This window comes from Erythrolamprus reginae, chromosome 5 (assembly GCF_031021105.1).
Source record: "Erythrolamprus reginae isolate rEryReg1 chromosome 5, rEryReg1.hap1, whole genome shotgun sequence".
NCBI classification, from domain to species: domain Eukaryota; kingdom Metazoa; phylum Chordata; class Lepidosauria; order Squamata; family Dipsadidae; genus Erythrolamprus; species Erythrolamprus reginae.
In genome coordinates, this window is record NC_091954.1 from 87642723 (window position 1) to 87655406 (window position 12684).

The 12684-nt window shown below is 45.6% G+C and overlaps 1 protein-coding gene across 1 annotated transcript; it reads right to left on the bottom strand.

Moving 5' to 3' along the window:
• Positions 1-913: 913 nt before the first annotated feature.
• ZIC4 (Zic family member 4) lies at positions 914-8477 on the bottom strand. The gene is made up of 2 exons (XM_070754103.1): positions 7271-8477; positions 914-2520 (listed from the first exon to the last, which is right to left on the bottom strand). Exons 1-2 carry the CDS (start codon positions 8475-8477, stop codon positions 2066-2068), a joined length of 1662 nt encoding a protein of 553 aa, XP_070610204.1. The 3' UTR covers positions 914-2065.
• Between the last annotated feature and the right edge of the window lie 4207 nt (positions 8478-12684).

Sequence of the window (12684 nt, forward strand, 5' to 3'; positions counted from 1 at the left end):
ACATCTGTAACAAGCAAATGAAAAATTAAAGGTGATTAGCCTACACATCCAAAACCACAGCTTCTGCAAAAAAAGAAATCAGGAAGAAAAGATGTGAGTTGGAAGTGGAGACGGGAAGCAGAAAGGCTCAGTTGAGAATTCCAGGCAAGGTAGAGCTTAATAAACATGACAATATTGTCATTGGATTGCTTCTTCCAGTGCTTTTGATCAGACAACATAGGATAATATTGTGGATGTACTTTATAGGATTGACGAATCATATTCCTCGATTCCCAGGCCACAATTGAAAACAGAAGCTGTACGAATGCGAAAATGTAAATTACATCACTTTGGTTTTTGGATATAAGTCCTACATGTTCACCTCTTGTAGGATGTCCCACTGAATTCCAGAGGACTTATTGGGCTGCACCCCAAAAATGTAAAGTTCAGAAAAATATGTTTGCAAACACTAGGTAGAAGAAACCAGATGCTTTTAATAGGAATCATTCAGAGGAGGATTGCAGTTTGTAATTCACTACATAATGGAGGGAATAGTCCATATGGAAACTATTGCAGCAAAATTCTAGTGTGCACCTTCAGAAAAATGAGCCCTGTTTTCATAGCATTGATCAGAATCAATTGGACAACCCAGGAACCCTACTGGAAGTACAATACATCATGAGCAAATGATATAGGACTCTTAGGATGACCTGATAGCCTTAGGGCCTGGTGTAAGTAACTGAACCTTCACAAGGATGCTTTGTCCCTATGCTCAAACTGGAATGCATTCTGTTTTTCCTTCTTGCCCTCTCAGCTGGAAAATAAGAAAAGGGGGTAAAAAAAAAACAAGGACTCAGAAGCAGCCTCTTAATGTGCTAGAGGTTTGGAAAAAAAAACATTTATTTTTACCATTACAAAAAAAAAACCCCTCACATAATTTTACACAACCTTTGTGCATTTCAAAACAAAATTGCCACTGTGTTTACTCCATCATTTGGGAGGGGAATCTACATGTTGAATTTCTGAACATTGCAAGAATCAGCACAATGACGTCACTCATAACAACTCCTTCTCATTTTAATATGGATCTCACTTTCCACTCACTAAGGAATTGCAAGAATTCACAGAAATAACACTGGGAGCAGAAGCAGGAGAACAAAGGAGAATGTGTTTGTGCGTTTAAAATCCATTACTTGTGTAAATTAAAATGTACCACAAATCATTAAGCGACCCTTGGGTCTGTTTTATTAGTAACAAGTGGGAAGAGTTGACTGGTTAAGTCCGGGCAGTAAAGAGGGATTTTCTCCCTCAAAATGTCAACTGAGCTGCTAAATTAATCCAAGCATTTAATTGATCGCTGTACAGTTGGTTAACCAGCAACATATTTATAAGATAACCCTTTTCTCAGAAAGTGAACCCAGGTCAGTGCGCGCGCACACACACACACACACACACACACAAACGGTCAAGATGAAAAACAAAAATAATAAAAATAAACACCTGGGAACAAAAAGAGTCCAAGAAAAACACTGTCACGAGGTACCAGCACCGAAGATCGCGACTGTACAACTAGAAATCCGTAGGAAAAAAAACACACTTTGGTTCATTGGTACAAAAAAAAGAAAGCTGTGTCAACTACTATGACACTTCTGTAAACGTTGGGAAGAAAAGCGATCCAACAGGTTCAGGATGGGGAAAAAAATAAAATAATACTTATAATTAAAAACAAATACCCCCCCCCCCATGAAGTCGTGGGAAAAGACATAAGGGGGAGGAGGGGAATGTCCCTTGTGCGCTTGGCACCATAATAAATACAAAAAGCAGGGAGGAGGTCTCTCCCCCCCCCCATTAACAACCCCCTCCCCCAATACACAGTGCGTCTTCTCTCCGGTGGCCAGTGCAGCAATTCTGATCAAAGGTGCCTGGGAGAAGGGGCAAGGGGGGACCGGGTGGGAGTGCTTTCCCAGCCTCGGGTGGGTTTCCGCCCCTTCTCCACAAGACCCCTGGTCAAAGTCCCGAAAGAACTCGGAAAGAAGGCGGCGGCGGCCTGGTTGGCGGCGGGGCAATCCTCCAGCCAGCGGCGTTTTTAATAATTGGGGCCGGGGTCGCAGTTTGTGAACGCGGCCTCTCCCGCGTGGGGCGAAGGAGAGTTACTGGGTGGCGTCGGGATGCCGCCGGCCCCGGAGCTCTGACACACGTACCATTCGCTCAGATTCGCGGCCGCCTGCGTGGAGGAGGCCGCAGGGGGCTGCTGGGGCGGCGGTGGCGGCGGCGGTTGAGGGGGGTCCCGGCCGCAGTCGGACGAAGGAGAGACCAGGGAAGGGGTGGACGACTCGTAGCCGGAGCTGGGAGGCGGGGACTTGCAGTGGACCTTCATGTGCTTCCTCAGAGAGCTCGGGTGGGTGTACGACTTGTCGCAGCCCCGCACTTTGCAGTTGTAGGGCTTGTCGCTGGTGTGCACGTGGGAATGCTTCTTCCGGTCGCTGCTGTTGGCGAAGCGTCGCTCGCAGCCTTCGAACTCGCATTTGAAGGGCTTCTCGCCTGCAAAGAGAGAGGCAGTCCTGGGAAACTTGGCAGACAAGGCCCCGGGGAGGGAAAGCAGGGCGGGGAAGGAGGGAGGTTCGTCCGGAAAGGATGGGAGGGGAGGCATATTAATTTGGGGGGGGGGGGCGTGGGGGGAAAGGGCTATTTCCACGACTCTAACGCAATTTCCTTTCCCACCATTGAGTTTCTCCTGGGGCACATTTTTTCCCCCTTCTGGAAACGGCGCCGGATGTTCCGGTGCAAATTTAGGCCTGCCGGGATTGAAGAACAATCTCTAAAAATACCCTGGATTATCTCAGGAATTTGGGGGTTATCAACGTCTCCCTCCCACAAGAAATAAGCGTGTTCTCCTTTCTCAGAGAAAGGGGGGGGGCTGCTCTGAAAGCATGAGAATTGCCCCCCTCAGTTGCATGCTGGCAGGGTATAGTCAAAAAAGTCAAGATGGCGCCAGCACTGAAGGCAACCAGGCTGACTCTTTTTAGCGAGTTTTGCAGAGCAGAATCTAAACCAGAATTCCCCATCCCTTCCCAAATGCACCATTATTTACAAATGACCTCTGCTACCTGTTGTTTTAGAAACAGCTACGGTGCTGTACATAGCTGGTCAACCCCAAAATTCATAACCAAAGATGACAGACTTCAGGAGGTAACCCTCTCTCACCTTTTACATTTCCACCAAGTAAGCCCATATGCCTCCAGCCATGCACTTATATATCCACAATCAGACAGGAAACATAATATTTGGCTTTCCCTGGAAGCCTTATTTACATAGGGCTTGGGATGCAATACTGTACTGACAAAAGGCCAGAAGGAAATTCAACCTTTTTTGTACAGCTTACGTGTGCATGCATAAATGTATATCAGCCTCCTACAAGTGTGTGTGTGCGCGTTCGCGCTCGCACACACGCTGCATGTGTGCATGCATACTTGTTTGCATGCTACTGCTGGATAATCAGGGTTATCCATCTTCAAAATCAGGCTGTGTAATTTCCTCAGGATGGGTTCCTCTTAATTTCTCTGAAGGTTGTGCTATATTTTCTAGAATCTGACAAATAATAAGTCAGTTTTTTCCGGTTGCTTGTCAGTTTAATACTTAACAATGCCCAAAAATCTAGAGGGCTCACTGCAGCATTGTTTTATTTTTATGAGCCAAGATGAATTTCACCATGTGGGTATCCAGGCCAAGTTTTCATGAAGATCTACAGTAAACAATAGCATGGGGAATACCGGTATAAGTGTAGATAAGGAAATAGATGGAAGAGAGCATTGAGGACAATGCAAAGCTTTTATTCAATCCAACAGATCATATTGGGATAGTAATATAGTAATATTAAATACTGGATGCTGGATGAAAGAAGGAAAAGTGCTGTTGGAAGGAGAGATGGTAAGAAATACGAATGCCTGTAAAAGCACTGTTTAGGCACAAAAAAACCTGAGTGAGCCATAGAAAGTCCAGTCCAAGATGTTGCAGTCACGTGCTCTGAAGTTTCCATTGATTGTAGACATATTATTTGAGAGCGGGCAGGCAGAAATGGGCAGAAATAATAATAAAGTTATTAGAATATGATATGAAAAGCCAGATCCTTTTTTCTAAAAGTATAAATGACTGACTGGTGTGTTCATGTCTGTGACTGTATTTGTTGTGCGTTAAGTGTTTCTTAAAGATAATTTCTGAAAGGGTCCAGATCATATGTTTTGACTTCAGTGCAAAACATCCTTTAAAATACAAAATCCTGTTTAAATGTCCAATTTACAGAACTAACTTTGTTTTAAAACCACTGTTTATTGAAAAAAAAAATCACTGAAAACCCATTTGCCTCTTGAAACAAAATGGCTCTAATGATTGCAAGGGTTAGAAAACAAGACTACAGAATCCCCAGCATCAAATTGTTGGGGCTGCTGATTTTCAAGAATAAATGTAAATATTATTCTCAGTCCAGAAGAAAAAACCAAAAAACAATGGCTTCTGCAAAGAAGAACCTAACAAGATGCTTTCTCCCTTTTCATGAATTCTGTATTGCTGTGCCCATGAATGGAGATGGGGAGGGGAGAAGAGGGGAGAGAAATTAAAAGAAAGATCTTATATTTTGATGGCTCTTTAAGCATTTTAATTATAGTTTCTTGTACAGAAACAGTTTGACCTTCCCCTGCTCAGCTAAAATAACAAATCAAGGAGATCCATGTAATGCAGTGCGAGCAGGCTGGAAGTTAAGAGGCCCAGGGGAACAACTCTGCCGTAAACCCTCCTGCCAAAGGGAGAGAGAATGAGTTGCCTTCAGGTAAGGCTTGCCTTCCTCAACTTTCCTTCCCTCCTGTAGCTTGTAAATTGAGACCAAAACCAAAACTGAAAGCTGCCTTTGAGCAAAAGGGGTGATTTGAAAAAAAAGTGTATCCTCATTGCTGAAACTGGTCCTACAAATACACCTTCCAGCTTTTGTGCCCTGAACTAAACTAAAGGTTTTTTTTCTGTACAGAAGTAAACATTTCTGGTTTTTCTTTGAAAGCTTCCTTTTCCTCACTTGGTGGTGGGTGGGGAGAAGGAGAGCACTGAAGTTGGGGACACAGGGACATGTGTGCAAGCCCCATGGAATTTGCACCGCCATCTTCTAACCCCCACTTGTAGCTCTCACAGGCCTGGCTGCTGAGTGCAAGACGTACAGCATGGAGATTTTAGCATAATCCTTCCAACACTGGGACTGGATTAAAGTCTTTGCAAAATTCTCGAGGGGGAAGGGAAGGCGGAGGAAAATCTATTTTGCCAGGCTTACTGCTATAAATTACAAGTTAAAACAGACCTTCTATTACTGCGGCCTAAAATCCTCCTTGGTTACAAATGTCCCTGGCCAGCTCTAATGGTAAGGAAGTGATTTTTGCTTTCTCTTTTTTTCCCACTGTGTCACTCTATTGGGAATTCTCTCCATCTCTCCTTTTCTTTCTCTTTCTCTCTTCCCTTTTGCTCCAGAAATCTGCTTCTTTCTACTGTGCTAGGAAATATAATATTGTTAATACTGGACAAAAGCCTTTGTTTTCTTGCAAATTTAGAATTTTCTCTTTGAATAATTTCCTGGAAAGTTTATTATTTTTTAGACATATTTGAATTTGAGAATTTCAAGTTAGTGTAGTCAACATAAATTACGATTCTTCAATCATGCCTACAAAATTTGACTCATATGCCCTGGCCTTGGTCACACCACCATTCTCTTTGAAAGAAAATTATGTGGGAAGCTCAGGCAAAAGATCATATGTGATAGGATATATCATATAATAAACCTATGAGCTGGCACCTTTCTCATGTGCTCAACTGCACTGCTGTAGGTCACATTTACAAGAAATTGAGCATTTTCTGCTTCAGAGACTTCAAAAGAGAAGGCAGTGAAAAGGCACTAAAAGTTTGCTTATTTTAAAAGACACCATGACTGAAGAATAAAGTACCTTCTTTAATGACTTCCTACTTACCTACAAGAAGATACTTTGATTATTATTTTTTCTTGATGATTCAATATTCCAAATAATATAAATCATCTAACAAAAATATTGTTATATTGTTAAAGGTAAGATGGGAAAAGTAGAGCAAAGCCATTTAATTGCTAAAACAAAGAGCTTTATAGTGGCAGAGTATAAGAAAGAAAGAATCTAGAATTCTGTATTTCTGTAGGATTGCCTATTAGAAAGGGAATACACATGGGAGACAGTGTGTGTAAAAACTATATCCCAAAAAGGATGACATTTTGCAAAAGGGCTTATTTAATATCTTGTGCTGAACCAGAGAGAAAAAAGAGTTGGGTGAAGTCAGCAAAATCACAGACACTGGCTGCCAATCTCATTTACAGTGTAAGGCTTCAGGGGGAGGGAGGGAGGGAGAGGGTCCAGAAGTGTGAAAACTTTCTAAGTTTCAGTTTATTCTCTCTAAATGCTTTTGTGGCAGACGGGGTCAAGCATAAATATTGCAAGATTGTCTCATTTGAACAGCTTGCTTTTTCATGTTAACTAGAGGAAGGAAAACTTTGGCTTCTAATGTAGACTTCTCATAGAATGCTGGCCAGTGACCTTTTCAAATTGGCAGCCCGGAAGCCCTGAATCACCACCACCTTCAATCCAGGGCACATCCCTGCCATCATTTCCAACTTCCCAGGTTCCAGAAACGAAGCACCTCATATTTTCAAGCATACAAACATTAAAGAAATAAAGAGCATTGGAGAACTATCCTCTGGGCTTCTTGTCACAGACAAAAAGAGTGGACTGTGCAGCTGTGTTTTTCTCACAAGGAAGGCACAGCGGCATCACACACAATTTCCTAGACAATCTGCAATTTCCTTTGTCTGCTCTTAATTTGCAAGTTCCTGCCCCAAGATTGGATGTATGTATTTTCTTGGACGGGCTTTGGAATCTCTTTCCCTCGCCAACCACAAAAAATATATATGCCATTTTAAAGTCTGGACCTTCCCTTCTTTCTTTCTTTCTTTCTTTCTTTCTTTCCTTCCTTCCTCCCTTCCTCCCTCTCTCCCTCTCTCTTTCTCTCTCTATCTCTTTTCACAGACACATGCAGATGCGCAAAAGCAAAGCAAAAATCTAAACCAACTCTTCTGCAGAGTTTACTGAACTACTGTAGCTTTAATTAATTCTAAGTATAATTAGAGGGAAGCTACAGAGGAGAGGGCGGGGGAGAGACGGAGGAGGAGGAAGAAGTGCACGTGCATCAGCAGATCTCTGGACTTAACAGTAATGGAGCAAGACCAACCTATACTGACCTGTGTGCGTCCTTTTGTGGATTTTGAGATTTTCCGACCGAGCGAAGACTTTGCCGCATCCCGGGAACGGACAAGGGAAAGGCTTCTCCCCCGTGTGGACGCGGATGTGGTTGACCAGTTTGTATTTGGCCTTGAAAGGCTTCCCTTCCCTGGGACACTCTTCCCAGAAGCAGATGTGGTTGGACTGCTCGGGCCCGCCAACGTGCTCCACGGTGACGTGAGTCACCAGCTCGTGCATGGTGCTGAAAGTTTTCGAGCACAGTTTCTTGGGCGTCTGATCCAGTTCAATCCACTTGCAGATGAGCTCTTGCTTGATGGGCTGCCTCATGTAGCGAAAGAAAGCCCCGGGGCCATGGTGTGACGCCAGATTCACGTTCAGGTTCATGCTACCGTAGCCGTGGAAGGAGGAAGCCGCGAAAGGATCTGTCCGGGAGATTGGTCCTGGAGTGAAAGGCTCAGACCTGGCGTACATTTCTCCAGGTAGTCCCAGCCTGATCTGTCCGTTTAGATGGCCACCGGGAGGTCCATGGGGAGGTTGCTCCTGGTGATGGAGTCCAGGAAGGAGCGAATGAGTCCCGACTTCTGAGTGGTGGTGGTGGTGGTGGTGGTGGAGGTTGTGGTGGTGGGAAGCATGGTGTCCGGGGTAGCTACCTGTTGTTGAGACAAATATTCCGTGGTGAGAACTTGGAGCAGCAGAGTGTGGATAAGAGAACCCTGGCATGCCGGGGGCAGTCAGATCCCCGCGCAGGAATAAATCTCTACCTGCCGATAGAGCCTGGCTTGGGTGAGGGATCGCATAGGGGACTCTTGTTGACTGCGCCGGGCCCAACGCTCCAGTTGGACGCGGGACCACTTCAGCTGGGCCTGTCACGGGACGGCGAGGCTGAGGGTCAGCACAGAGCTTAAGGGCCGCTGGGTGATATGGAGGAGGTGGTGGTGATGGAGGAGAGTGATGGTGGGAATGGTGGTGGTGGTGACGATGGTGATCCAAGTGTTCTGACCGGAACGGACTCAAACCGAGGAGGGATTCTCCAGGGTGCCCCCCAGGGCGCGTGGGAAGGATGGAATGGGGGTCCCCCGCGAAGCCTGTCATGCTCTGAGAGGAGTGGTGATGGCGGTGAGGAAGAGGATGAGGAGGGCGAGGGTCCCCTGCCAAGCCTACTAATTTCAGCGCGGTGTTCCGCTTGGAAAGTGCCGCCGACCCCATTCCCGGCTTCCCCCAAAGCTCACTTGGTTCTACAGTTCTAAAAAAAAAAAAGTCACCTGACAGCGGGGACGTAGAGGGGGGGGGGGAGAGCGAGAGAAAGCGCCTGAAAGGCAGAGGGGGGGGGAGAGAGGGGGAGAAAGCGGAGGAAAAACAAACTTTTCCGAAACTTTTCCTCCCCCTCTCTTCATCCGAAAGATTTGCTTCCTCCCTCCCAATCTCTCGGTCTCCACTATTTGGCTTTGTTTTGATTTTGCTTCTTCTTCTTGCTCCCCCCTTTCTTTTCCTCTCCTCTCTCTTTATTTCCCCCTTCTCCCTTCCCCATCCCTTTTTTTTTGGGGGGGGGTGTTAGAATTTCCTGCCCCCCTTGTTTTTTCTTTTTCTTTTTTTAATGCCTACGTGGAATCCCATATGCTTTGAGAGGCAGCAGCAGGACGTTGGGAGGCTACTGAATAGAGAGCTTCACAGACTCGGCTCCAACCCGGAGCGCTTCAACAATCAGGCAGGCCGCTGATTGGCCGAAGCTGCCTGACCGACGTCAGCGATGACAGGTCCCCTCTGAAGTCTGAAAAGATTTAGGAAGGAGCGGGGAGGAAAAAGGCGGGGAGGGAGGGGGGAGGCGGCGGTGAAGAGGATACAGGGAGATCTGCGCTTGCGCGGTGCTTGGTGGGTAATTTCCAAAGGACCCTTTGCGTTTTTGCCTCCCTCCCTCTTTCTTTGCTCCTCCGCTCTGCACGGCTCCACCGAGCCGGTCTGGTGTGTGGTTTTTTTGGGGGGGTGGGGGAGGAGGTACGTGCCTCCCCGCGGATAGTTTTCCACCTGCGTTTTAATCAACAGAATTAAAAGTAGCTGGAACAATAGGTCCGGCCCAAGTCGAAAAGGGTCTAGGTGCCGTCCAGCGCTCTTGGGCTGAGGAATAGTTGAGTAGTGCCAGTGCGTAAAGGCGAGGCTGGCTGGTGGCCGGCGGAGGGCTCTGGTCTTTCCCTGCGTCCCGCTGGTAGTGCCCGATCCATTGCTTGGAGTTGCCCCCCCCCTCCTCCGAGTTGCTTGGAGCACTTAACAGTTTTCCTATTCGCTCGCCCGAGGTCTTCACTGTTCCCCTCCCTCCATCCTTAGCCGGGCCTCTGTCCCAGTCCCAGCCAGCCTCTTTCTTCAGCAGCAGGCGGTTTAATGGAGAGTCGAGAGCGGAGTCCCCTGCCCCGGGCCGAAGGGCCTTTTGATCGCCCCCAGGCTAACTTCAAGGCTACTTCGCGGTTCCTTCCCGCCACAAAGCTGGAGGGGACCGAGAAGGAAGCCGGGCGCGGCGCAGCTTTTCTCAAAAAAAAACCCCACCACCCCAACCCTTCCGCGCTGTGGTCTGAGTCTGTTTGCGGGCTGGGAGTGGGAAAGAAATTCGGCCCAGGCCAAACCGCACCGGGAATCCGCAGGGAAAGAGATACGGAGGGGGGGGGGGAGGGAGAAAGGCTTCCCCGAGAAGGCTTCGGGCGTTACAAGATTCGCCTCCGCTCCCTTCTTGCTCTAGAACACACACACACACACACACACACACACACACACACACACGGAAATGGCTTCGGGCAACGGGCTCGGATTCGGCGTTCCCCGACAGACGGAAGATAGTCCCGCGTTCAGTGATAGGACCTCAAAAGGAGGAGCTAGATCGGGAAATTGTACTGGGTTATTTTACGCAATTCCCGGAATATGCTTTATAAATGAGAAGATGCTCTCCAAACTCAGGTAGTTCCCACCCCTCCAGATTGACTACCGATTTTTTTTTTTTAATGGCACACGCAGATATGGAGAGGCTGCAATTCTCAACATAAATGGATGCCAGGAAGAAAAAGGCAGGCTTTTTGCATTCAGAAATTATTCTGAGAAGCAGAGCTGGGCAAACGATTAGTTAGTTTTCTAACACTTGTTGGCAGTCCAGAGGGCCGAGCCTTAAAAAAACAACAACAACCATAAAAACAATTCTCGTATCCTATTTACCAGGCACCCTGTTTTCCATCTTGGCATTACTTGGTTTATTTTTAAACTGAACCGCTACTTTGCAAGTGACTGCAGCAGCAAATAATCGAGTCCAATCTGGCGGATCATTTCAGCAAGTTCACTGAAACTTGAGAAGTTCCAATACCCATCCCCTGAAGCACTGGTGTGGATTGGAAATGGGGAGGGGGAGAAATCTGTATTGATCTTATTCACTTTCTCCCATAGGCAATCGCTCCCATTTAGTTAGGGGAATAACAATAATCCGCGTCAATGGAGCAGGGAGCTGTGAGAATTAAGCAACCTGTAGATTGAAGGCAGAAGTTACTCTTACTCTACCCTCCTGGCGGAAGAGAGGCGGAAAATGACTAAGGTTATTGGGTCTGTGGTGAAAATAATAAATGCCGGAGTGCCTTTGTCTTTTTAAAGGCTTGGAACATTTCCGAAAAATGTTTATCCTGATTTGTGTGAATTCAGGATCTCTCTCCCCCCACCCCCGCTGTCTTTAGCAAGAGGCTTCCAGAATTCTGCCTTTAACTAACTTACTCTCCTCTAACCGTTACGTTAGAGTAAGCTTACTCGGGTGGAAGGAGTACCTCCCCTCTTCATTTTTAAATTCAGTTCAGCTACCTGCATTTCTCAACACGTTTAATTTCCCCTACAGTCAGGTGCGTGGATTCCCAATTAAAATCTTATAATGACCCCCATTTACCCATCTCGTATTTCAAAACAAACGGTAAAATATATGTACTTTTCATATGTGATCTTCCTCGCTTTCTGCTCTGCTCTGGATAAATTATATTTAAATGACATTTTAAAACAATTCTCTGATAATCCCACTGTTCGCTCAGCTCCTTTGTGCAAATGCCCTGAGGGGGTTAGTAGACACGACTGTTAAAACGCCATCCCGATATTTACTCGAGTTAGGTACTTCCACTCAATTTAGTGGGATCCCACCCACCCCCCACCCCCATAAAACAAGGACTTCGAGTGACCTGCAGTGAAAATATTTCTGGTCAGCTACATTCTCAATGAAGTTACCAAAGCTTTCACCACGCAAGGTAGTATCCATTCATGAAATAATGAAAAGCATATTAAATTTAGGTATTAGGGCAAAAAATAGTGGCAAAGATGAAAACCCTTCAAGAAGCCAACTTTTGGATTCAAGCATATTATATTTCTGTCTCTCACCATCATAAAATTTTAGTTACCATGGTACCATGAACATGTTGTCGCACAGTGTTTAAAACATTTCTAAGAAATCATACAACGCTCCGCTTTACTGTGAAATAATTCCAGCAATTCAACTGAAAACACACGCACATTTCCAATACACCAAAAGCTAGTTTATAACTGATAGTTTATTTTTGTACTTTGTTTCCAAGAGCTTTTAACCATTCCTTGATAAAGCCACTACCAATCTACTTCTGGTTAAGCGGTCAATCAAACAATTTAGGAAATACATCTATATATTTTCCTGGGAATTCCCCCCCCCCAATAGTCTCCTGAGAATCTTTGGAATTGTGAGTTTAAATGTTAGAAGTCCTCACAGATAATAATCCAAGGATTATTTTATTTTATTTTATCTATAGCAGAGATATAATTCTGTTCTGACCGGTTCTGTTTGGATTGCAACTCTCAAGTCTTTTGAAAAAACAGCAGAATCAATATTTTACACACATGCAAACCACACACCCGCTTTTATGCCCCAAGGAGCTGAGAAGTTACCCGCCTTGGATTCGGTTAACTGTCCTTACATAACATGTTTACGTAGACAATCTAACCCTCCCAGCCATTCAAGACAACTGTCCTTTGATAGTCGCTTTTGCCTAAAGCCAAAAACATTTCGCGTTTTTCCTTCCCCATCCTTGACGGCCCTCTGAATGAGGTTACGGCAACCCAAAAGGAAAAAAAAAAAAAGCAAACGTTACAGGAAGCAACATTCTGGTAGGCTGGTTACTTACAAAGATACTGAGTGGGATTTCCAAATAAAGCTGTTTTCCTCACCCCTCCTTACAATCACTTCATTTCTACATACTTGACATCCTTCAATCCTGACAGTCTTCAGTCAAGAGAGAAAACATCTGGAACGCTTTATCAATTTTTTTTTTTAAAGCCCCTATGTTACCATCGGGTTGGCTTAGGCCATTCTAAAATATTGGCATGGCTTCTTGTCAAACGCTAATGGCTTTATCCGCTCTTACTTAAAACCCCGAGGTTTCAC

Excerpts from the sequence above, each read along its gene's own strand:
- ZIC4 (XM_070754103.1), bottom strand. The coding sequence starts at position 8,477 with ATGGGGTCGGCGGCACTTTCCAAGCGGAACACCGCGCTGAAATTAGTA. Across the intron at positions 2,521-7,270 it reads CCACAAAAGGACGCACACAG|GCGAGAAGCCCTTCAAATGC; the intron begins GTCAGTATAGGT and ends CTCTCTTTGCAG.